The sequence below is a fragment of the Hyperolius riggenbachi genome, chromosome 1, assembly GCF_040937935.1.
Source record: "Hyperolius riggenbachi isolate aHypRig1 chromosome 1, aHypRig1.pri, whole genome shotgun sequence".
Taxonomy (NCBI): Eukaryota; Metazoa; Chordata; class Amphibia; order Anura; family Hyperoliidae; genus Hyperolius; species Hyperolius riggenbachi.
In genome coordinates, this window is record NC_090646.1 from 230,190,915 (window position 1) to 230,218,569 (window position 27,655).

Below are 27,655 nucleotides of genomic sequence, written 5' to 3' on the forward strand. Positions count from 1 at the left end.
TCTAACTCTGGCACACTTAATAGGCTTCCACTGATTAGAGACAGTAAAACATTCAATTTACTTTGTAAATGTTTAAATATTAAAAAAAATGGGATACCCGTATTTCGCACCATATAAGACGCTCCGGAATATAAGACGCACCAAGGTTTAGAGGGCAAAAACCAGGGAAAAAAATATATACTAATCCTGGTGTGTCCATATTCCAGGAGCGTCTTATAATGGTGTCCCTAGTAGTCCCCTTCTGTCCTCTTTGACCTCCTGTGTGTCACTTTCTGCCCCCGGTGTCCCCTGTGTATCCCCAGGTGTCTTCTTTTGCTGGGTGCCCCCCCCCCCCTTTCCTTCTGCCCTCTGTGTGGCTGCTCTGTCCAGCTTCTGTCCCCAGGTGTCCCCTGTGGTGTTTTCTTCTGTGACTGCCCCCCCTCCTGACCCCTGTGTAACCTCTGTCCAGCCCTCTTTTCTGTATTTCTCTGCGTATTACATGTCCCACCCCCCCCTCCTCTCCCTGTGTGGTCTCTGTCCCTAGTCTCCGCTTGTGTATTAATGTCCCCCCTTCTGTCACCTGTGTGGCCACTCTGACAAGCCCCGTATTCTATGTCCCCCCTCCTGACACCTGTGTGGCTGCTCTGACAAGCCCCATATTCTATGTCCCCCCTCCTGACACCTGTGTGGCCACTCTGACAAGCCCCGTATTCTGTCTCAGCTCGTGTATATAAAAAGTCTTTCTTTCCATCCCGCCCCCTAGTCGGTGTCTGTCTCCCGGTGCCTGTTAAAATTAGTAGCAGCCAGCGTATCTTACTGCGTCCACGCCGCCCGGGGATCGCCGATGTCCTCACTTTTCGCTCTAGTTACCGGCACTTGTGGAAATGACGTCATCTCCACAAGCGCCGGTCACTAGAGCAAGAAGTGAGGACATCATCGATCCCCGGGCGGCGTGGACGCAGTAAGATACCCTGGCTGCTACTAATTTTAACAGGCACCGGGAGACAGACACCGACTAGGGGGCAGAACAAAGCGGCCACACGGGACGGAAATGAAAGACTTTATACACAGGTACTGAGACAGAATACGGGGCTTGTCAGAGCTGCCACACAGGTGTCCGGAGGGGGGACGCGGCACACCAGAGTGACAGACATGCGGCTGGTATCATGCAGGGAATCCCCGATGATGCGGCGGGTCGGCGGTTTGTAACGGCGGGCGATCGTAACTCGGGGATTCCCTGCCTTTGCCGTATAAGACGCAGTGACTTTTTCTCCCCATTTTTGGGGAGAAAAAGTGAGTCTTATGCGGCGGAAAATACAGTACTTAAAAAGTCGTTTTTAGGAGTAGGAGGATACATATAATTGTTTATCTCATCAGTTAATTTTTACCTTAGGTTCACTTCAAGTATTTATATAGCATTGATATAATTTGCTAGGTAGAATGAATAAAACTGGTCTTTTGTTTCACATGTTGATAGATATCCCGCAGATTTATGTTATGTTTGAAAACTTAAAAAAGCAGATTTATTTTTTGTCTCAGTTGAATGTAACAGTCTGTCTCTGGGTCCCAGATTGCTCAAATATATGAACTATTGACCTTGTTGTGTATAGTCTCTCCTGGCAGAGAACTGGGCTATCTAGAGCAAAGTATTTTCTGTCTGTAATTCCTTATCAGTAGTCTGACTGGGTCCCGACTGGATAAAAGCATCACAGCATATTTATTTGTGGGCTATGCATTGCACATACAAATGTCTCATCATGTCACATGTCACTTCCAATTTCCTTTAAGCTGGTCATGCAGCTAGGGTTTTAAGCAGCCATTTTAAATTATTGCTTTTAAAATGGCTGAAAAAAACTAACGTAATGGTTTGAATGTTTTAAAATGATTGATTTTGACTAACTACTCAGTAGGCGCATGCGTGTAAAGAGGTGCGGGATAACAGAATTTCCATCAACTTGATGACGCACGTCTTGTATGACTGAACATTCCCATCTGTCAGAAGACATGTAAATTAGTTAGTCAGCCGCTTTATTGGACATGTGTACGTGACGTGTAAACAACATATTGATTTAAAATTGGGGGTTACTTGAGGTTACTAGAAATTTGAGTCTTGAATATACATTTATTTTATTACCATAAATAACCAGCTAGAGGAGTTATCCTAAAGTTGTGGAATGATGGGGTGGGGAAGGGGGAGGAGGGAAATGTGTGGAGGTAAGCAGCACTTGTTTTTCTTATTTTTATTTTTAATTTTGTTATATTCATTAGAATAGTTATAGCAAATGGCAAATTTGAACAGATAAGACAAACAATGGTTGGTTTCAAAGAGAAAGAATAAGATATAGAGTCACTTGTTAGCAATAGGATTATTTTATTTTATTTCACAAAACAATGATAGAATGGCAATGGCCATTATTATAGAAATAATTAAATAATCGAGACCGGAACACTACATGCTCACTGTCTCAAGTAATGTATCTAGAAAGATACATTAACCATAGATGTTCATTTTGTTTATCTTGCCTTTGATTGTAAACTTTGAACTTGAACTAATAAAAAGATGTTTAAAAAAAAAAAACATGTTGATTGCCTGACAAGTCGTGCGAACAACCGATCCAAATGACAATCAGGCACAACGTTGGATGTGTGTATGCACCTTTAGACCTCATCAAAGCATTGTGTCTAACTATGTTCTCACACATTTACCCTATATCATACTGCTATAAAGTGTTAGTGCATTTATACTTATTGTAAGTATGCTTAATAAAGGGTGCTGGACCATAATGAAATATGTTAGTATTTTTTATTTCAGCCTGCCACCCCCCCCCCCCCCCTCCCTTCCCCCAGTATAATACTGGCATGTGACCTCCAGTTTACATAATATAAACTTATATGTCCATCTTCTGCTGATAGCAAACTGTGCAAATCTTATCATCACATAAGTATGACCACAGGTGTATGATTCATTTCTCAAAGCACATTTTTAAAGAGTATATTAGTGAATATTAACTTTTATAGTCTGTAAATATTTAGTACTTTTAAATTACACGTTGCTGAAAAAATATTGTGTCATTTTCTTTTCTTTATTCTTGTAAAACTTTCTCCTAAGTGATATTTTTAAACTGTTCAATAAAATGCCCTTTAAGCCACCGAAAAGCAAGAAAAGTAGGTAAAAAAGTACTGTCAAAATAATTTCGACAGTACTTTTTCACCTACTTTTCTGTACTTTCTAAGTTGAAAAGTGCTGGGAAGTTATTTTAAATCAAAGATGAAAAATTATCTCCTAGGATAAAACTCAGGTGAAAAAAGTGAATTGCATATGGGCCAATATACAGTGGCTTGCAAAAGTATTCGGCCCCCTTGAAGTTTTCCACATTTTGTCACATTACTTCCACAAACATGAATCAGTGTTATTGGAATTCCACGTGAAAGACCAACACAAAGTGGTGTACACGTGAGAAGTGGAACGAAAATCATACATGATTCCAAACATGTTTTACAAATCAATAACTGCAAAGTGGGGTGTGCGTAATTATTCAGCCCCCTGAGTCAATACTTTGTAGAACCACCTTTTGCTGCGATTACAGCTGCCAGTCTTTTAGAGTATGTCTCTACCAGCTTTGCATATCTAGAGACTGAAATCCTTGCCCATTCTTCTTTGCAAAACAGCTCCAGCTCAGTCAGTTAAAATGGACAGCGTTTGTGAACAGCAGTTTTCAGATCTTGCCAAAGATTCTCGATTGGATTTAGATCTGGACTTTGACTGGGCCATTCTAACACATGAATATGTTTTGTTTTAAACCATTCCATTGTTGCCCTGGCTTTATGTTTAGGGCCATTGTCCTGCTGGAAGGTGAACCTCCGCCCCAGTCTCAAGTCTTTTGCAGACTCCAAGAGGTTTTCTTCCAAGTGCCCTGTATTTGGCTCCATCCATCTTCCCATCAACTCTGACCAGCTTCCCTGTCCCTGCTGAAGAGAAGCACCCCCAAAGCATGATGCTGCCACCACCATATTTGACAGTGGAGATGGTGCATTCTGAGTGATGTGCAGTGTTAGTTTTCCGCCACACATAGCGTTTTGCATTTTGGCCAAAAAGTTCCGTTTTGGTCTCATCTGACCAGATCGCCTTCTTCAAAATGTTTGCTGTGTCCCCACACATGGCTTGAGGCAAACTGCAAACGGGACTTCTTATGCTTTTCTGTTAACAATGCCTTTCTTCTTGCCACTCTTCCATAAAGGCCAACTTTGTGCAGTGCACGACTAATAGTTGTCCTATGGACAGATTCCTCCACCTGAGCTGTAGACCTCTGCAGCTCATCCAGAGTCACCATGGGCCTCTTCACTGCATTTCTGATCAGCGCTCTCCTTGTTCAGCCTGTGAGTTTAGCTTAACGGCCTTGTCTTGGTAGGTTTGCAGTTGTGCCATACGCCTTCCATTTCTGAATGATCGCTTGAACAGTGCTCCGTGGGATGTTCAAGGCTTTGGAAATCTTTTTGTAGCCTAAGCTTGCTTTAAATTACTCAATAACTTTATCCCTGACCTGTCTGGTGTGTTCTTTGGACTTCATGGTGTTGTTGCTCCCAATATTCTCTTAGACAACCTCTGAAGCCGTCACAGAGCATCTGTATTTGTACTGACATTAGATTACACACAGGTGCACTCTATTTAGTCATTAGCACTCATCAGGCCATGTCTATGGGCAACTGACTGCACTCAGACCAAAGGGGGCTGAATAATTACGCACACCGCACTTTGCAGTTATTGATTTGTAAAAAATGTTTGGAATCATGTATGATATTTATTCCACTTCTCACGTGTACACCACTTTGTGTTGGTCTTTCACGTGGAATTCCAATAAAATTGATTCATGTTTATGGCAGTAATGTGACAAAATGTGGAAAACTTCAAGGGGACCGAATACTTTCGCAAGGCACTGTATGTGAAATAATGCTCCCCCTCACACATACACACATACACATGTGTCTAAGAAAGTAAATAGATGTTTCCATAAGTTTACAAATGTTAGAACGTTCTATTTGTCACAGGAAAGTATTCATCTGAGGTGGATATTATATTGCCTGAATAGTTATTAACAGTTAAAAAAAAAGCTATTCGGAAAGAGAAACCGTTTTCTAATACTAAGGCAGTTAAACTTTGGCTGACATGGGAGCTCTAAAAGGACATTTAGTTACTGAGCATCTGGTTCGGAAGAACATAGAGTAAATCTGTCTGAAGCTAAGAATCCTGTCATAAACACTTAAAATGATAGTTCCTCTCAATAAATAAGGGTTACAGGCTGAATCATCCAGGGCAAAGTGTGCTTAGAAGATAAAATGCAAGGACTGCCCACACAGCAGCATTGATGTGATTTGTGGTCATGCATGATCAGACAATACAGCTTAGCACCCAGGTGCGCTGCAATAGGCATCTTCATTTTTGAAGTGTATTTTTCTTGCTGCTAATTTCCTCTCCCTTTAAATTTCACAGCATGAGAAATATTAGTTTTCTTTTTTTAATTTCCGTTGAGGTTAAAACCTTTTCCTTGCTTTTACTTTGAAGATTGCCCTTTACCCATGCTATTTTATGTAGCAGGGGCAATGAAGTTGAGTCGATCTAGAAATGTCATAAATAATTCTATCAGAGAATGATAGAGGAAGTAATATCGATTTCTGGACCCCATGTGCAGCTGTATATAATACGCTAATTTTGCAGTCACCCGCATCCTGAAATATTTTTTCCGGTGTTACAAAGACCAGACATTTTATATTATGACGGCGCCCTTGGTAAAGTCTTTATGCATTTTATATGATACATTAAAAAATAACAGTCCGATGTATAGTATTTGTAAAATAAAACTTACAGCTTTATCATTTCTTCTAGGGCAAATACTACAATTACAAAAATAGCTGATAATTAATCACCCACTTTCTTATTCTCTACAAAAAAATAAATGAATGTATCTCTTTTTTATTTAAAAAACAGTGCATCGCTTTTTTTTATTAATTTGTAAGTCATTATAATTAAAGGGAACCTAAACCCATGTAAAAAATGAGTTTCACTTACCTGGGGATTCTACCAGCCCCCTGCAGCCATCCTGTGCCCTCGAAGTCACTCACGGATCCTTTGTTCCCTCGCCGCCAGCTAGTTTCATTTTGGCTGACTCGGAGTCGGCGGGCCACCATGCGTATCCTTGCATGCGTTCCCACAGGTACAGGACGCTATTGCGGTCGTCAACTTGTATCTTTGTACGCGTTGCAGGTGCAAGAGGACCAGAGAGGATCCTTGAGGATCCTTGAGTGACTTTGAGGACACAGGATGGCTGCAGGGGGCTGGTAGAAGGCCCATGTAAATGAAACTAATTTTTTTACATGGGGCTTAGATTCCAGTTTTTATGTAAGATTAGGAAATCGAATTTGTTGTAATTGCTGTATTAATATTTTAATTGTGGCCCCATTCACCACAAATAACAGAGTGAATTACCTTTTAGACACAGTAATTTCGCTCCTACAGCACAAACCTGCTGATCCAAATTTTCACGTTGATCCTATGACTCCTACACCTCCATCTTTTAAGCCCTTGCTGCTAAAATGATGTAGCTGGTGTAGAATAGGGCACAAACAAATCTTCAAATTCTTTTAGAAAAGCTACTGATGATACGTTGAAGGATTACAGGTGAATACAACTTTTTACCAATTTTATCAAATTACACAAAAAAATAAAAAATTGTAAAAAAAAACAAAAAAGAATGTGGTTTTAAATTAATAATATTTAACACAATACAATGAAGCAGTTCCAAACACAAATATGTACTGGTAATTATTTGCTGGACACCAATAATTTAACAATACATATTTAGATTCTTGCAGAAACCCAGCTTTTATTGTAAGTTTTATCGTAGGAATTTTTTTTTAATCTATGTTCAAAATAATTTTTCAGCACTTGAAACTCGAACTTGAAAAACTATCAAAAAGTAGGTAAAAAAGTATTGTCAAAATTATGTTTTCTTGCTTGCTGGTGGATTAAAAGGCGATTTAGAAGATGTGATAATATCACCTAGGAGAAAACTTAGGAGAAAACTTGAATTGGATTAAGCCCATATTATTCATTTTTCACAAAATGCTATTGTTTCACCTATAACAACTGCATCTGGATTTATCTTCCTAAAAGTTTGTTTTTGTTTCTTTCCGTGTACACCATCATGACTCCCCTTTGACCAAGAGATCTGGACAGCTGGGATCATTCCCAGGACTGCGGTTTTTCATGATCTGAGTGGGTTAGGTGGCAAAAGAGAAGTGCAGAAAAGGTCGAGACTTTTGTGTTTGGAAAAGTAAAACAAATATTGTGTTTTCTGCTCTCAAGACTTAAAGGATTTAACTTCTTGGAATGTGCAGTCACACCCAACATCAATTTTTAGAGTTGCCTACAAGTGAATTTTTAGTTGCAGGATAGCATTTTTCCTATGAAACAAGGCAAGAAGGCAACTGTAATTAAATTGCTTCTTAACTGAGTTGATATACATGTTTGAATCACAAGTTTACCCCTTTTGGGACCAGCTGTCTAACCCCCTTAAGGACCAGGCCATTTTACATGCGGGGGGAGGGGGGCACATTTGGGGGGGTCAGGCAGCCAAATCCCTAGTATGGCTAGCTGGGCATGGTGTCCCCAGTATGTCCAAGTGTCCCCCGTATTGCCAGCAGCCTTTACTCACCTCCCATGTTCCAGCGATGAGCAGCCCCCTCTGCTCTGGCCGGCATCCTCGCTCGCATTGCCGTTAAGTTCCGTTTCGTGGCTTGATGATGTCATCAAGTGGGGTCCACATCTGGGAGCCTTCTGTGCTTGCACAGTTCTACAGTGCAGGCACAGAACACTCCCAGGGATGAGAGCGCACCTACCGGGGTCACACATGCACGATAAAGCATGATTTGGCCAGGCTTTAGGACAGTATTGCGAGTGACAGGAGCCACCCAAGGAAGCCCCAGGCAAGTGAGGAACCTGAGACGCTTCTGGTCTATATATGTGAATAGAAAATATATATGTGAACAAAAAAAAATCTTATTGTCTGATATTGTTACATATGCACATTCAGTATATACCATATTTGTTCATTGTATATTGCTATTTGGCTTTGTATGTAAGATTATCAGAATCTTAAATGGTCATTAGCTCTGATATCGATGCAAATGTATGTTCATATCCTATCTTTGAAAGAAGGGCATCCATATGCATTACATGCCATATTGTTACATAATTAGTTCAGTTGAAAAAAGACATCTGTTCACCCAGTTCAACTAGAAAAAAAAACAGTCACTGTCCTAAACCCGCACATATGCCAGTTGATCCGGGGAAGGTGAAAGAACTTTACCTGGTTGGGCCAATTAGCCTTAAAATGGAAAAATTCATTCTTGACTTCAGATAGCAGTCAGATTAATTCCTGAATCAACTTTGCCTGGAATTATAGCCATGGAGGTCCTTAAGTGCAGGGAAAGCATCCAAGACCTCGTTAAATGCAAACCTAAGAGTTCCTGAGGTTAGATATTCCAAATGTTAACCACTCTTACTGTAAAGAACCCCTTTCCAAAGGAATGGCAAGAACTCTTTTTTCCATATGTTAATCATGTCCTTTGTCCACTGTACAAACTGAAGGACAAACAGCTCATATGCCAAGTCCTCTGATGTATTTATTTATACAGTACATGTTAATTAGGTCACGACTCAGTCATTTTTTTTTCAATCTTTCTTGGTAAGTAGGACCTTCAATCCCTTTCTATAGTGTGGTGCTCAAAACGGTATCCTGTACTCCAGATGTGGCCTCATGATTTATACAGAGGGAGTAGTATAGTTGCATCTAGAGATTATAATTATTGTTTTATGCATCCCAGAATTATATTTGCTTTAGCTAAAGCTGCTTGGCTTTGTATACATTACTTAACTTGTTATCAACCAGTATTCCCAAGACCTTCTCCCAGTTTGATGTCTCCAGTTGTATGCCACTTATTTTCAATGGCATATTTGTTCAGTTCAAACTGCAAGAAGGCAAATGTTTATCAACCAATCTTCAGTGGGTATGTCCATGTCAAACATTCAAGAGTAAAAATGGGAAGTGGTATAATAACGTTTCATTAAGTCTGGGCTAGCGAAGCAGGTGGTTCAGTCTGATGTGCTCAGCACCAGGCGCCAAAACCAGTCGCCCCTTAGCAGCAATGTAATGCTGCACTGGGCACGTAAGGGTAATCCGGGGCTTCAGCGGTTGCCAGACCCTGAATTACAACTCCCTCCGAGTTGCAACAACTTGGAGAGGGAATAGTATTTAACGCTGCCAGGTAGTTTTGTGGCAGCAGGAAGAGCCGTCATTCGGTTCTCTCGGCGCCCAACTCACCCACTTTGCATACATACGTACGTTGGGCTACTTAGGGATGACATCATGTTCATGAAACTTCCTACAGCAGGACCACCCTTTTATCATTTAAGGAAGAGAAATAGCTTCTTTATCTGTCTTTGGATGCAGTGGTGTCATTCTGAGGAGCCTAGAGCAGGCTTCCAGCAGTTGTTGTGAGGGGGGGACTCAGCATTATTATTATTATTATTATTATTTAGTATTTATATAGCGTCCACCTATTATGCAGCGCTGTACAGTGTATATATATATATATATATATATATATATCTTGTCACTAACTGTCCCTCAAAGGAGCTCACAATCTAATCCCTACCATTGCCATATGTCTATATTATGTAGTGTAAGTACTGTAGTCTAGGGCAAATTTTTAGGGGGAGCCAATTAACTTATCCATATGTTTTTTGAATGTGGGAGGAAACCGGAGTGCCCGGAGGAAACCCACACAGACACGGAGAGAACATACAAACTCTTTGCAGATAGTGCCCTGGCTGGGATTCGAACCAGGGACCCAGTGCTGCAAGGCGAGAGAGCTAACCACTACGCCACCGTGCTGCCCCATTGTCACCACTAATTCTCATTCCAAAACCTCACCACAATAATGTGGTGCCTTTGCACACATATTAATCAGATTGATGGCAACGGTAGGTGTGCATTCAGTAGAATTCATTGAGCTCTCATAGCAGACTGACATGAGATAGTTCTTCCCAGGAAGGTAATGCAGATACATCCTAACAAACATCACCAATCTAACGTGAACTGGATACATTACCAGAAATGAAATTTTTCTCCAGAAGCGCACAATAAACTCATAGAAGGTGATGTTTCATTAGTGCTTGGCATTCTAATTCTACTATGGCAGATAGGAAGTGCCAATGTAAAGGTGGGCAATGGTAATGCTGTAAGTGAATTGTGGTAGGACATCTTGGAATTCTCAGTAGCTGTATTGGTTGTCATTGATTAATTAAGCTTTCCAAATCAGAATTGTGTTGGCAGTTGCATTCAAGTAGAATTGTGCCATAAATTCTATTTAGCAATTAATCTGAATACATGCTTATACAGTCATCGATATATCAATGCTGGCAGTAACTCCAGTTCTTATTAACCTACCCAGCGTTCAATTTCCCCAGGATTTCTGTGCAAACAGTGATAACATTTATTTTTAAAACTTTTTTTTTCCTGTAACTTGCCAAAATGTGTCAAGCAAGGGTCTAGTATACAGTGCAGGAGAGTATTGATGTGTATGCATGTTTATACTGTTCACAGCATGTTTTTTTGAACGGACATTTCTGTCCATACCGCTAGGGAGGTTAAGTACATGTGCATAGTCATGGATATACATGCACACATTTAGTTCTTATGATAAATGCAATAAATGCCAAATACCCCCCAAAAAAGCCAAGGTGCATAAAACAAGCGCAACCCTCACTGATAATAAATTACAGTCACAACTTTTTTCTCTGGCAGAGAATAGCGTCTGAGTTCAGGGGATAGATAAAAAGGTCGATAGTCCGTATATTTTGGCTTAGAACTCTCTCAGACTATGAGAATGACTATATCATTCATTCAGTTGAGATATTTTTTTAGCAGATACACAGAGACGAAAATTGTTGGATTCTAAAAAAAAGTCATTTTTAGGTGCAGGAGGATAGATACAATTGTTTATCTCATCAGGTTATTATTACCTTGTGTTTCCTTTATAGGATCGCCATTATAGTTTCAGCTGATGTCTCATCTTAATGTTTACAAGAGCCCTTATGGTGCCCGATGGTACAATGTTTTCATTTTCTTTCAATTAGATAATTTTGTTCGATTATTCTGTTAGATCAAATATAAAGATTTTTCCAACATGTGCGATCAGATTTTTATTGAAAAAAACAGGATAATCTGATCGAAAAAAGATTCTTGTAAACTTTCATTTGATTCGATCGTTTTGGTCGAATAGATGGGAAAATTGAACGTATTTGTTGTACCGTGTATGGGCACCTTTAGTGCGTTAGAGATCCCTTTACCTCCTCTGACCGGCCAGGGAACCTGTGTAACACGTAGATGGAATGATAATGCAGTGCTCTACAGTGAGGTACTTTGTTTCAAAATGTAAACTATACATACAAAAAATGTATTTGATTTGCATTTTCCTTACAAATATTCTTTAGTTTTTTGTGTGTGATGTGTGGGAGATTAGACACAAATACTATGCAGGTGCACGCATGTTAATATTATAAATATTACAATCTTCAACTGGAATCTGAGGTAATTCTAACACATCTTTCTGAATGTAAAATAATAAGCAAAATAATTCATAGGAGACGTTATAGTCATAATAAGACACACTTAAAAAAACAAGCTCTCTGCTAAGGTTATCTTTACGGAATTCACTTTTTCTGAAAAATCACAGAAGCCAATGGTTTGGAGGTTATGGCCTGAGATCAAGTATGTAAAATTACATTCTAGTGACGTGCCAGTTATATAGATATACTCACTTGCACTCATGCATTGCTCACACGTAATGAGAACCTCTTGTCTTGATGACAACCTGCATATCATCTCTAATCCTCTGATTTTATGGCTCACAGCTAAAACAAGCACACATGACTCCAAATAATTCCTCATCATGGTCGCTTCTGTAAGCTAGTAAATTGAGACCGTCATTCCAGTGCTTCCTCTTTCTGTCTGTACGGTTGGACCTGGAAGTGTCTTTCATTTCACGTGCTCTGAGTGATGCATGTGGCTTCACAAATCTCACCCACTCATTTAATAAATCTTTCTAGCAACAGCCAGCAAATGCAACACCATTTAAAGCACCTGCAAAAACATGACTAGTTCACACTTCTTCCAAATACATTGTATTAATGAACAAATTCCAGACCTCACACATAGGAAAGCACTGTCAATGACTATGGAATAGTCATCAAAAACTTTAATCCACTTCTGCAGTTTTGTCTACAGGTTTAAAGTCACATAGAAATGTCCGGTATCCAGTATAATCCAGCACAGCTCTTTTAACAAATTTGCTTTATTGATGTGCCACATTGCAGCATTTTTAATGTAACTTTGTTTGCCCTTTGATCAGTAAAGCATTTTTGATAAAAAGGGTTGTGCTGGATTATACTGGATACTGGTTGAATTCCCGTTGGCACACAGGTGAATCCATGCATGCTCTCACACCCTAGTCGTTTGAGTCCTGCCCTTTTTTTCCCGTTGCTCTACATAGAAAGGTCCAGCATCTAGAAGATTGTGTAGAAATAGATTTTTTGAGAGTGGCCTTGATTATCAAAATAAAGTAGAATAATAAGACAAAAGCTACAAAGTTATGTAGCTCTTATACTCAGTGTGAAGCCTTTCTTTTTTTTGAAGAAGGGGTTTAGGGCCTGTTTCTACTGTTGCCAGCGTGTATTTCTAGAATGCAAGAACGCATGCAAATCCTCTATCCTTATATAGCATGGTTATAGGGATTCGCATGCATGACAAATGTTTTCACTGCATGCCATCTGTTTTTTCCCCAAATGTGAATCGGGCAGCAGCCTATTGATTTCAATAGGCTGCATTTCCCTATCCAAATTCTCATGCAAGAAAACAATTGCACTTAGTAAAAACGAGCCCTTAGTCTTTTCAATTATATAGTGAAGAGCACACTATCTTTTCTGGAAAATGTACATACTGTATGTGGACCTAACAGCAGTGGCAATTATATTACATGTTAGAACTCGCAGCATGGGATCAGCATTATATGAATGACCAATGCCGTTTCATGCCCCTGCACTTTAAGTGCCTGAAATATTGTGCCAATCATTGCTATAATGTTTCCTGCTGCAAACTGGCAATAAAGAAGGGAATAAATCCCTGATTTGGTTGAATCCAGGTGGTTTACTGTGGATTTTTCAGCCATCAAACCTGGCCTACGTGTTTTTAAGACTTATCAAAAGAACTGTCATGAACATCGCAGGATGCTCGCCTTGAGAACAGTTGCTTACCTTGAAAATAGTTATCATATCACAGGATCTTGTCACTGTATGCATACAAGGACTTAAAGATAAATGGTTGTCATTTATGTACAAACTCTGTACACTTACAATCAAAAGAACAAATATTTCTCTCTGCTTTATCTCATTGGATTTGATAAGACGAGACCAGGGCTATTTCTGGGCACAGGCCATCCAGGCAAAGGCCTGGTGTGTCCACACTTGTACAGGATCCAATATCATATTTAGGGAAATTCTGTTTCAGGTAGTCTACAGAGCACAACATATTCCTACTTTCTGCCTGCCCCGTGTGATTTCTTGCAGCTTTCCATTGTTCCACATAGCAAATGCTAACCCACTCATCTTCTTGTATGTTGGGAAAGGGGGGGGGGGTCACAGGTTATTGAGTCAAAGGCACCAAATAGGGGATGGGTGTGTTGCAGGTTGCTGACACATTGGGTGCATGAACTGCGGTATTTTGATTATGTGGTACAATATTTAGTTGTATAGTATTGGAAGGAGCTTGCATCATCAGCAGATGCTTGTAGAAACTGTCTGCATCATCATGTAAACTTTTGGTCCCATTATTGGCACCAGGAAATGTAAACTGGGGGGGGGGGGAAGAGAGAGAATTGTGTGCTGGAAAGTGGAGCCAGACAATGAAAGATAAGTATCAGTTCAGGCTATCGGTTAACGTTGGGCATAGATTAGAAGAATTTTAGGAGGATATAAATAATAATAATAATTTTGATTGGTAAGGGAAAACTTGATATTTTCATGAAAGGACATGGAATTGTTGCATGGCACAAATACTGTACTTTTGAATGTTTTGCAAAAGTACTGACAAAGCAAACATTTCATTTTTGCTAATCACTAATTAGAAGGTTATGATTAGGTATCAAAAGGAGGCTAATGTTAATGGGGAGATAAAGGTTAGGTGTAAAGAAGTAGTTAATAATGAGGGGGGGTTGAAGTTGGGCATCAGTAAGGTATTAAGGGTAAGGGCGGATAGGGCCAGACAGTATGGAAAAGTTTTATTATAATAGATATTGATTAGAGTTAGGTGATAAAAAGAAAACATAAAGAAATAGTGTTGTAAACATGAAATGGCAGAGTATTTTTAATAATATTACCGGTGCTCTGATCATTGGGCACTCAGGCCAAATGCACCAAATCCATAACCGAATGAGCTGTACGCTATTACATACATGTCACTTAGCAGGACTCACAATGTAAGGTCCTGACTAAAGTCCATAGCTAATTTAGAGGTAAGCCAATAAACTTACCAGTATTCCCTGGTCCAGATTCAAGCATAAGACCACAGCAAGGCAAGACTACTACTATTTAGACATATGCAATTCACTTTTTCTCTGGAGTTTTCTTCTAGGAGATAATTATTTAGCTTCTTTTTAAAATAATGTTTTAGCTATTTGCAATTCGAAAAGTACCAAAAAGTAGGTGAAAAAGTACTAACAAAATTATTTTGAGTATTTTTTTGTTTGCTGGTGAGTTAGAAGGCATTTTTATGGACAAGATGTGAAAATATCACCTAGTAAAAAACTTAGGAGAAAACGTTAATCACATATGGGCCCATTTGGCTGAAATATATGTGTATGCATAAAACAAGCTGTGATTTTGTGACTACTTGAGCTCGCTGGCCAGTTCCTATGGGGGTCCTAAATAAATCTCCTGGCGGGACCATGGGAATAATTGGGGAGTTGTATCACTATCGATGCGGTTTGACTGCATTCATAAATAAAAAGCAATCATGTCTTTATTTTCTTAATAAAATATATTTGTGAGAGTTTTTTCTCAATGGCAGCATTTAAGAGATTTGTGCCAATAGTTAAAGAACTGCATGAAGTTCCGCTTTAAGATGAGAAAGCATTTTTTAGCATCTTCACTTAGTAGTAACCTGATTTCCATGGTATATTTAAACTCTTATCATGAATGGTATGTTAAATTCTTGGTGTCTCTCCAGTAAAAATTTGGTTTGGATGAGAATAAGGTACATAAAACACACTTTCTGTGCAGTATCACTTATTTCCCTTTGTTTCTCACTATTACTTCCAGATATCTAGCTATCTGTTTGTGCCAAGACCCCAGGCTACTCCTTTGTGATTAAATCAGACCAATTGTGCAGTATATTAAAAGAGTAATATAAAATAGAAACAAGGATACTAAGTATCAATCCATTTCCCATGCATTGCTTTAGATTAGAGATGGCATAGAAATACAACATGTGACGCAACGCTATTTTTGTTTTCCGCTTCCCTTTGTGAACAGATGGTAAAATTCAAGTCTGAAAGATGTATGTATTTTCATGAAGTTAATGCTGGTTTTCATTTGGAAGAGTTAAATGTGATTGTTACCATTAAAGAGCATGAGATAAACAAAACACATTAAGGACATAGGATGCCATAGCAGACAGCGTAGCATGTACCTATTTCCTGGAGCGGTGGGTGGGGGAATAAAATGCACCCCTGGGATGTACAAAGGCCATTGTATATATCATTCAAGGGCTGTTACAGGGCAATAATTGCAGGAGATAAGGCCAACTGCACTTAGAGATGGGATTCATTCTTAAAATGTATAGTCATAAAATGAAAAACAAATTTACAATTTCCAGATAACTATACCAAGATGTAGTGCTGCCACATGTACCTGAATATTTTATGAGTAGGAAAAAAAAGCCAAATGGTGAAAGTTTTCAGCGAGCCATCAAAGAGATACAAACAACTCAAAGTCCAGCAGTTCATACTGCAGTGTAGATAAGAGAAGCAGATTACAAGGTGGCCATATGTGCACTGGTCATGTATTGCCACATAGGCAACAATGTGATTAGCTTTTCCTACAATGCACTGTATGTTTCTACTGATAAATCAGAGAAATATAAATATGACACAGTCTTACCAGTAAAAAAGTTCAATGCGCTCATAGGCTTGGATAAATAAAGTTCAGTTCAAATATCACCATTCAATTGTTGTCAAAATCCAACCATCCTTGGGTGACCGAGTAGAAACTCCAGGGATTCATCCAACTTCTCAATATCTAGCCAACACGTCATGCAAAAGAGAAGACAGGCACATAGCGTAATGAGGTTACAATAAAATGTGCCCTTCATCTCTCCAGTTTGAACAACGACCTCCACCTTGTACAGGGACACACTCCTCCCAATGCACACGCACTCGCCCTATCAGTCTCCAATCAATCCGGAGGTATGGATATAAGGCAAAACAGGGGACAGGCAGGTCCTTTATTCACTTCCACTGGCTCTAAAAACTCAAGGCAAAGCTCCTTATAGTGTAAACTCATTTATTAAAAAGCAGATCAACTAGAATTGCACTCACAAGAGTTTGAAGATTAAGCGCGTTTGTACAAAACGTCCGATGCGGTCCCGGGTAGCCACTCACACATATGCTGCCTCGTATCTCCGCATCTCTGTTCACTCGTACAGCCGGTCACGTGAGACGTAGCTCTGTCTAACGCGTTTCGTCAGAGGGCTGACTGATCATTAGGTGTGTATATATACACACATACGTAGTGCCTGACTTATGAACTCCTGACTTACGAACGACCTGCCGATACGAACAGCCACAAAATGTGAAACTTTATACTGTGGGAACAAGTGAAAACTACCGTCCCTGAGTACTTCTAAAAACAGACCTTGATACTGCAAATGCATGATCACACACTCACAAATGCCCAGTACGGAGATGCCCTCCATCGGAAACACTCGGTGATGTGAGTGCTTCTGAGGGCTCCGAAGGTGGTACATTTAAACCTGGGACAGAGCTGGAATGGGTGGGTTGGCAGTGCTGTGCTTTTTAGGATTCAGAGCTTCCTCTCTACATAGGTGAGTACCAAGCTTAAAAAAAATCACTATACATTTTCTTTAAGGTGTTTGATCACTAGGGATTAATTGCTGGCTTCCAATGTTAACTAAAAAAGCATGAACAGTTCTCTTTGTGATCATTTTGGGTAAGTTGCTGCGATATATGGATTATGTTTGTTTAACCTCTGAAATGATGTATTGCCTGCCAGTAGACTACTTTCATGAGACCCCAGTTGGGTCACATATGTTCTTTATCCTTGATCCTTCACTATTCTTCTTCCTTTTTCATCACACATTTTCCCTTCCAAGATTATATTCAAACATAATGACATGTTGTTTTAACCATTGATCATATGCATCTTTGAGCGTGCAATCTCTATATTTTATTAGGAGTATTTGATATCTAGATATGCATTACAATCTGGATATTGTGTTTTTGTTTTTGTTTTTTTTTAGTTTTCCATCATTTCATAACAACATTGCTGTATCTGTATTTGTACCATTCTTCACTATACCCCATTGCCTTGTAAAATCTGAATGCCTTTCTAATATCCTGAAAGAGTATTTAATGAAAAGTGTTACAGAGAAGGTAAGATACGTTTTGGTTGGGGTCTGTTTTCTTGTAATATCAGCAGTGAGCAACAACTAAAACAGATCAGAAAAGTGCAGAACGTGAGAACATGCTTGGTAATAAAAAGTAATGCGTGAAAAAGGGTGTATGCTCCATGAAGTGGCATGGGGTTTCTCAAATTAATGTTGACACATAATTATGCAGCATTTGATAGTTCCATAAGCAAGTGATTTCGCTCATGGTATCTGAAGAACTTTAATCCCTGGAAAGAAAACAACTGAGAAGTGGTTTATGCTTGATAATGTTTTTGATTTGCCAGGGGACTTGAAATAGTGTAAATTTCTATATTTGACTTTGTAGAAACATTTAGTCTTTGGGAGGCAAGATGGTTATTTAAGTTTCATCACAGTCAAATTGAATTATCATTCTTTCATACTAAAACTTACACAACTCAAGTGTTGACGGAACAGAATCCTATAGCCCAAATAAAGGACTGATTCAATTGCAAATATTGCTAGTGATTAGTTAGGGTGAGCAATAGTGTAATGTACGGTATGTGAATTTGTTTTTGTTTTTTTCCACATGATTAAATTGTATAAAAAAGCTGTCACGCAAATGTTATTTCCTGTTCCTAGGCAAGAAATGTCAGAAATGAGGGCAGATGGTGGAATAAGGGGAAGTTTTTTCTGTTTTGCATTGAAACTTCGACTTTTGTGAAGTAATAAAATGTTTTCTATAGCCACAGGAAATGTGTTTGCCAGCTCAATGTGAGCCTTTCCACACTATTTTGCATGCATGATGTCCTCCAAAGACCTTTAATTTGGCCAGGTAGTGGGGTGGGGGTAGACATACCATATAGCAACATCTGAGCATCTGAATCGCCTGCTAGCTCTATGTAATAGGAGATTGGCTGATACAGTGCTCAGTGAGTAAGAGCTCTGTTGTGCAGTAGCCGTGCAGGATCAGTAAATATGTGTCATGCAGACCTTAGATAGGTTTTTAAGTAAAGCTCTTTTTAGAGTTGCGACTTCAGCAAATTTTTACTAAGAAAGTAATAAAACAGAATTACCCTCTTGTGGTCTGTTTCACAGATAATCAATGTCTCTCATCGGTACCAGTTAGAAAGCACATTTGTGCTCCAAGGAGGATGTGAGAGTATATTCCATTCCTATTTTCTCCATACACTGAGTTTCTCTGCTGATCTAGTACCTTTCATTAATGCCTTTTTTTATCTTGTGTTGGCTTGCTATACACCATAGATTCTGGATGTACCGCTAAGCCTGGCTTCAGGGGCATAAAGAGATAATTTGCATATTCAATAGTGATGCATTGTGGGAGACCACAATCGCTCACTTATAGCTGAATTATCGCAAATACCTTCTGTTTTAAGAAGGCAAACTACACTGAGCGTTGGCTTTTTAGTAGGAGGTCTTTTCAGTCTCTTTTCGTCCCTTATACTTTCTTAGTCATTTTGGATCACCCCGAGCTACTTGGGTATTCTACTGCCTAGTATTATGCTTCATCTTTCACCTAAGCCTATCCATAAACTTAACCCTTATCTTTCAAGCCCTTTTTATCAGCTGTATAATGAACATATCAGGCAGAGAGGCAGTACCCCCCCCCCCCCCCCCCTCCCCTTTGGTAAACACTCATTTGAGTTTCTTAGTGTCTTGTAAATATTCATGCATGCAGTGAACGAGGCAAGCTAAAAACTTTGTTTCACAACTTATGCATGCCTCTTTGAATCTTCTATAGCACCATTATAGAATCAATTGTTACCATACCGCATATACCAAAAATAGAGAATGCCTGCAACAGATAATTGAATACAGACCTGTACTAGATTTTTATACTGAGTCCATCCTTCAGTAAAACTGAAGGATCAGAGCTTATTTAAGGTTTTAGCTCATGTATTGTTATAGATTATTGTTTCATAGATTCCACATGTTGCAGGGATACATTCCCTTTGTTACCTATCCCCAAGCAGTGTTTTGACAGTCTGAAATCATTTCACTGCCATTAAGTGCATCTCTTCACTGTATGAGCCAACAGCACACAGCAAATAAAATGAACACAATAGCACATGAAAATCCTACTTGACACTTAACACTGTTTGTCATGTCACAAGAACCATTTTTAGAAGTATTGTGCAACAGCTGCAACATTCAGGATACACATACACAAGGGTTAGCTTCACATAACTTACCAATTTGGGAGTAACAGTTTGGCTGCCCTTAAAATGAACCTTTCAGGCATATCTCAGGAAAACTGTGCCTATGGCAAACACTGAAATCAGACCCAGGGAAGGGTGGAAACCCTCCAAATATTTTAACATGTAAAGTGAAACATGGCCTGTAAGAATGGAGTATCGCAATTGGTCAGCCTATAAATACCCCCCAAATAATGGTTAGGCAGCTTGTTTATAAAATTAATTATAAATCAAGTTAAAATATGTAACCATGCAGCAGAATGTCCCCTAGATAAAAAACAGTATTTGTAGGTAGAACAGCAAGGATTCTAAGGAGCAGCTCCCCCATTATGAGGCGCCCATGGCACATTCCATGCCTGCCCCCCTGTAGATACACCTCTGCTTTCAGTGTAAACTGACATCACTATCTGGGTACAGGTAGCCCATGCTGTGGCTGTGTGCAATGTGTGTGTTTGTGTGGGGGAGTCTTTGGCTTGGTGTTTAATATCAAAATCCCAGTGCTCAGATGATTTTTATTGATTAATCTTCCTATCATCCGTTCTAAAATTGACTGCCCAATCATCTTCTGCTTTCTGAGCCAAACTTTCTGAGACTATGTAGCCATGACTGCTGAGCTGATCATGTGACTCTCATAAAAAAATTCAACTTATCAACAATTTTCCTCATAGCAAAGGCAGCAGTCTGGCTTGTTATAAGAAACTGAGTCATTTAAAAAAAATGAATACTGACAGTCTCCTTTTAAGCAATGTACTTAATTAAATAGCATTGTACAGTCCAATACAGTTCTTACCATGCGTTATAGTTACGGTAAGTTATAAAATTCAGCAAATTGCTTCATGCATAACAGCACAAGTAATCTGTCCTCCATGTCATTTCTGAGGGGGACTCACCAGTCAGCTTCTGTGCCTTCTCCTCAATGTGACTGCTTAGTTGATTATGTGATACTCCTTAAACATACAGCGGGGAGCAAGTTTATGGTGCTGTAAGGCTTCCTTTAGGGGAAAAGTAATATATGTGTAAAAAGACTGATGAGCACAGTAAAATAATATAACATTCTTGCAGTGTTGTTCCCAAAAGTTGTAATGGCACAGCAAGAGGAAAAAAATGAAGACATGAAAACCATTTAGTTAAAGGACTCTCAATTACAGACAGATCCATTCTGTAGAATTTCAACATAAAAAAAATATTAAAAGCTATGAAAAAAATAACTCTAGAAATTGTACAAACAGAGAGTGTCCTGGTACAGGGGCATAACAATAGATTACTGCCCCCCGCTCCCAGCAAAACTTTTGATGCCCCACACCCCCAGTTACCTGTATTAAGTAGCCTGTGGCCCCCAAGATATTGGTATTAGGTAGTCTCTGCCCCCTCAAGAAATCATCAAGATATCAGTATTAGGTTGTCTTTGTGTCCCCTCAGGTAATTAGAAAATGACACTGTGTCACTTCTCTGCCCATAACTCTTTCAGGTCCAGTTGGGGGAGGTGGAGCCTGGTTTAGCATGAATGTTTATCAGTACTTGATTGTGCACACATCATTTTTACTGGTATTTGAATGGGCTGGACTATTCACTAGACACAGTTTTCCATCAGGTCTGATTGTACAATTAAGAATTAAGAATTATAATTTATTAAACAGATGTGTGAGCCCCAAAATTTTGGCTTCTGTCTGCAACAATTAAACACTTGACTGGGAGTATCAGCCTTTTCTGTTTATTTCTGTTTATTTACCATGATGGCAGAAGTCGTGGGGGCTGTTGTCACACCCCTACTTTGGTACAATTACCCCGGTAAAAGGAAGACTTGGGGGTTTAGATAATGACACTAGGCCTCAATTAACTAAGCTTTAGCAAGCACTTTATCGAACATTTGATAATTTACCTCATGAGTAAAATCTAATTTTGAATTCACTAAGGTGTTTTAGATTTATCGAATGTTTTATCGATAAAATGTTTAAGAAATGTATAACTCCTTAGTGAATTCAAAATTAGAATTTAATTATGAGGTAAATAATCAAACGTTTGATAAAGTGTTTGATAAAGCTTAGTGAATTGAGGCTTATGCCACTTGTCTGCCCTTTACTTTTTCAGGTCCAGTTGGGGAAGGGAGGGGGGGGGGTGTCATGTGGGAAAGAAAATGTGGAGTCTTTTGGTTTTCCTGAATTGGTCACTCCTGCTGCAGCAACAGTGCAAAGGCACCAAGACAAATGGAGTTAATAAATAAAGATTTATGGCTGATATGCATTTTCAATGTAAATGCTATCCCTCAGTGTTGGTGACCTGGTCAACTACTGAAAATGCAGTGTAAAGAATTCACATTCAGTTCAACTTTAATGAGTGCCTTGATCTGCAATACCCAGCGGGCATCTTTCCCAGCTTTAGGCTGTAGCTTGCATTGCCTGTCCCGGTATAACACTGCCAGTCTGGTTGAGGATCTGACTTTATTGGTAGAGATGTATATTTTTACTTACAGCTGTACAGTAACTGGAAGCCAATGCAAACTATAGGAAATTGTTCTACTGTGTAAGAAGTCAAAGATAACTATGTGGGAAGTTGTACAGCAATCATTTATTCTCTACCTCAGCAATAAATGCCTGCTGTGCTGTTCACTTATTTTGGCTTTTTGAGTTTAAAGTGTTATAAGGAATTGTTCTATTGTGGTATAAAAATACTTTGATTTGTGTTCCAAATGTACAATATCCAGCCCCAAAATACAACTATCTATTATTTTATAGGATGAACTATTTATCATTTATTTTAAAAGCGATTTTTCATTCTTTTATTCCTGAAATGTTCTATGATTGGAAAAAACACTAAGATTTTCTTAAAACTGTCGATTAGGCCCCGTTCACACTTGCGTTTTTGTGAAAAAGGGACCGGATGTCCAGACCGGACCCGGACCGTACTGGACCGGACCCGTACGGTTCCTATCCGGATCCAGTCCGTTTGCATACGTTTTCAATCAGGTATGAATACGGCTGCGATCTGGATCCGTTTTTTTAAAGAGATAACACACACTATATAAATTCCTGGGGTCTGGGAGGTCAGCAGAAGCTGCACCTGTAGAATCAGGTCCTCCGCTGTGTAGGGCCTCACCTCCACGTCCGACATACTGCCAAACCGCTCCAGCACAAACTCACTGCTGCTCCACTCCAGAAATGCTGTGCCCATGTGTCCCCATCCAAAATGGCCGCTAGAAAACGCATAGGAAGTGGGGTAGAACGTCCGGTTTTTATAGCCAGTGTGTTCTGTGCTTTCCGTTTTCCCATTGGTTTCTGTTGCCGGACGGTGCAGTCATGCTCCGGTTGGGGTGCGTCGGACGGATAATCCGGACCTTAAAAATAGCGCATGTTGAAAAAGTGTCCGGATCCGGATCTGGTCCGGCTCCGGTCCGTACGGAACGGACGCGTGTGTACAGTTGCATAGACTTTGCATTGCTATGCCGAACGTCCGTTCTGTTTGTACAGTGTACGGTCCGGATCCGTCACGGCGAATCCGGACAGCGAACGCTAATGTGAACTGGGCCTAACATGTGAATCATTTTCATGATTTTGTGAAAATTCAAGCTCATCCCTATCAACCAGCACTCTTCCTGCCACAGTAAATTCCATTTTAGTTTCAAAAACTTTTTTATTAAGTAGCGACAAAGTCATAGGAAAACATACAAATCCATAAAGTAACATGGAATAACATATGCACAAGTTACACAAAGTTAAAGATTTTGCTGTCTAGTGTAACAGTTTCCAGGCATAGAGAGGTAATCATCAAGATATGAGCTCGGGATCTCAAGATAACAAGTGAAGTGCATTATAGCATGGAATCATAATAATGTTTAATAACAAGGTATAAGTGCAAGGGGCTAGTGGGATCACCCGAAGTTGAAGTAAACAAGCAGGGTCCCGGCCCACATAGTTGGGAGGCCTGGAGACATTAACTTTGTGGTAAGTATACTAGAATATGACGAGATTAATATACTTAACAAAATGAAGGTAAAAGAAATAACACCGCTCATGTAGGGACACATAAAACCTTTAATCGATAATAAGCTGCTCATGAGTGGGGGCAATTATAATGCCTGTAAAGCGCTTTGGACTCCAGGGGGTGAGGCCAACTGGATCCAGGGGTGCCATATTTTTTCAAAGTGGTGAGTCCTGTCCCAAAGGTTGGCTTTAATCTTCTCGTTTATCATAGTGTTATGGATGCGGGTAAGTACACATTGAAAGGACAGGGTCTGCTTAAACCACTGCGAAGCAATGTAGGTTTTGGTGGCGTTCATGATAAACTGTATAAGTTTGTGCTGGGAATGAGGCAATTTTTCAGGTTGTAGGCCTAGAAAGCATATAGCTGTATCATTTCGTAGATGGAGTGAGAGAGTTGAGTTAATTTTGCAGATCACCTTCCTCCATAACTTCCTCCATAACTTTGCCACAATGGGACAGGACCAGTAAATTCCATTTTAGATAAGACTCTGACTTACTGTGAGACAGACTTGCCTGTTCTAGCAGAAGCTATGTAAGCTGTGACCATCATATGCCTATATTTGGTCCATCATGTACCTTTCTATCAACACCTTCTAAGCAAAAAAATAAAATAAATAAACACAAAGAGATTGTTCCAGACTAATATTTTTTTTCAACTTATTTTTAATGATTTTATAGTTTTGGTTGTTGGCAGGGGCATAACTAGAGGGGAGCACTTTCTGCAATCGCAGGGGGTTCCAGACCTGTGTGAGGCCCCAACAACTAAAATTCCCTTCCTCCGATATAGGATACTGTACTTCAGATCAGGTGTTCTTCTAACTACACTTGTTATTGGTGTGAAGATCATGATGGCCGCACTTATTTTATCAAGCAGACAGACAGACAAATGACAGAGCTCAAGGCTGCACCAGAAATGAAGACCAACAGAGGCAATGCAGAGCCCCACTGGGGCTAAATACAGGCCTTGAATGCAAAACAGATGCAAATTATGTACTAATTCTAACCTAAAAATTTTGAATGTAGATCTGAAGCAATGAATGCAGCTAGCCACTAGTATACGTTCAATTTGTACAGCGGGAGACATGGCAGCTCTTTCAAACAGAAGTTATACCTTTTATTATTGTTATTATTATTTTTTATTTATATAGCGCCAGCATCTTCCGTAGCGCTGTACATAATACAAACAAATAATGGGGAACAAATATGCATAAGAAATACAAGACACTGTACAGTCATGACATTGAATAGAATAAATATAGATACATACATAGTTGATATGTAGTTGGTACATGTACATATGTTAAAATAACAGCAGTATGAGAAACACTAGGAGGAGGTCCCTGCCCTTGCGGGCTTACAATCTAGAGGGTAGTACCTGAATGATTTATCTGCATGGATGTGCAGAGCTCCAGTAATAATAGGTAATAATCTGTGCACACATTATTTACTGAAGCCAACACCCCCCTTCGCCTGTAATGAGTGCTAGGTGTGTAATATAGTCCAGTTACTGGAGCTCTGTCATGGGGAAGTCTATTAGGTAATAATCTGTGCGCACATTATTTACTGAAGCTAACACCCCCTTCGCCTGTAATGAGTGCTTGGTGTGTAATATAGTCCAGTTACTGGAGCTCTGTCATGGGGAAGTCTATTAGGTAATAATCTGTGCGCACATTATTTACTGAAGCTAACACCCCCCTTCGCCTGTAATGAGTGCTTGGTGTGTAATATAGTCCAGTTACTGGAGCTCTGTCATGGGGAAGTCTATTAGGTAATAATTTGTGCACACACCTTACTGAAGCTAACACCCCCCTTCGCCTGTAGTGAGTGCTAGGTGTGTAATATAGTCCAGTTACTAAAGCTCTGCACATCCATGCAGATAAATCATTCAGGTATATGAAAGCACTGCCATGTCTCCCGTTGTACACACTTGTTTTATGACCCTTGTGAGATGGGTCCCAAGGCCGTAAAGGGCAACAAGGGATAGCAAGAGAAGGGGTGTGACCATTGGGGGGCCCATCAAAGTTTTGCAGGGGGGCCCCCATGAAATGTAGTTACGCTACTGCTTGTTGGGTGCTTAAAAAGTGTATTACTGTATAGCGAAAACAGAGAGAGAACACATTGCATACGTTTTGTGAAGCCACCCAATTATAGCTAGATTGTCATCTTTATTGGTACAAGGTAATGACATACCAGTGATAAAAAATAAAGTTAAAAAACAATAATAAAAATACATCATGTTATTGATAAGGGCTACATTTTAAGAACTTTTAGCCACTTATGTAGTTATATCAAAGCACTTTGAACAATAGTTCATTTAAAAAGGGAAGTAAAAAGAACGGTGAGGACATGCAAATAGCAGTAGCCCCCAGCAACAATATACTTTTGCCCTTTTATTCATTTATTAGTCAGCAATTAAGGATGATGAGTTTTTGCTGGCTAATTGTGTTTTTGGGCTCATTTATTAAGCACTGCTTGTACTATGTGTTCCAGGCATATCCCTGCATAAGTGATAAAGAGTGTGAAGTGGGGAAGTACTGCTACAGTCCTCATCAGGCTCCTTCTTCCTGTATGACGTGCAGAAGAAAGAAGAAGCGCTGCCACAGAGACGGCATGTGTTGCCCTGGGAATCGCTGCAACAATGGTAATAATAAGCTGATTCATATCAAGAAACGTATGATGATTATAATTAGGGATGGTCAGAATTGGCAAATACCAAATGCATTTAGAAATTTGTGGATTCTGAGTTTAGGTTGTGAAAATGTGAAATCATAATTCGTTGTGAATATCATTTCAAACTAACCATAAGGATAAATACAGTCAGTGTGGATTTGCAATAACTTGTTCCAATAGGTTACAATTTTGATAAGAATTTTGGCATCCGTAACCTTTAAGCATGCTCTCAGTAGACATTTTCCACCATTCAAGGCCGGTCTTACACCTGTAATGTGCATTTGCGGTGCGATGCCTTCCCCCCCCCCCCCCCCCCCGTCGCAACACAACGCACAAAATGCCTAACATATGAACCTGCGGCAGAGTGTGTCATATGCATAGCGCCCCCCAAGCGGCCCTGCATGCCCCTCGCCGCCTGTGCCCAGTGATGTACTCCCTGCTGGACAGGAAGTACATCACTGGGATTCCTGGGTATCCCTCCCATATTTCCATCGTTACGCGCATATGCAACGCACCGCCATTGCCAACATGTTTCAAATTCCTGCATCGCCCATTGATTTACATCACTTCCGTCGCCATGGAAGTCCAGCAGTAATGCGCTGTTGACTTTGCGATCAGGCAATTACTACAAAGCATGCTAGGCCCTATTGCCTTGCATTACGGTTGCGCTAACCTGGGTAACGCAACGCAGAATTTCAATGCAAGTTTAAAAGGGGCCTCAGTGAAAATTACACCCAAAAATGTCTACTAATCAAGCTCAAGGGATGGAGGCATTTGGTGGAGGCGCCCTTAATATTATTGACAATCCATTAGCAAAGAAATAAACTCCAAAACTAAAAAAATTTATAAAAAGAGGTATCTTACCTCATCAGAAGACTCATATAGGTGGAAAAAGGAGTCTTTATTAAAATAAGTGGTTAAACTGTAGACAACGTGTTTCACGGGACACAGCCCGCTTCATCAGGTCAATAAACAGAAACCGTAATTGCCAGTCATGCAGTGCGGGGGCGCAAGCTCAAGGGACATTCACCAATTCTGTTAGAAAACGCTACAGTCT

At 39.8% G+C, this 27,655-nt stretch overlaps 1 protein-coding gene across 1 annotated transcript in view; it reads left to right on the forward strand.

The window, feature by feature from the left end:
* DKK2 (dickkopf WNT signaling pathway inhibitor 2) overlaps positions 1–27,655 on the forward strand; it is a 176,423-nt gene that overhangs the window by 126,406 nt on the left and 22,362 nt on the right. Inside the window, exon 2 of the mRNA XM_068270631.1 lies at positions 26,419–26,569. Coding sequence (XP_068126732.1) covers positions 26,419–26,569 — 151 coding nt within the window. The remainder of the gene's footprint in view (positions 1–26,418; positions 26,570–27,655) is intronic.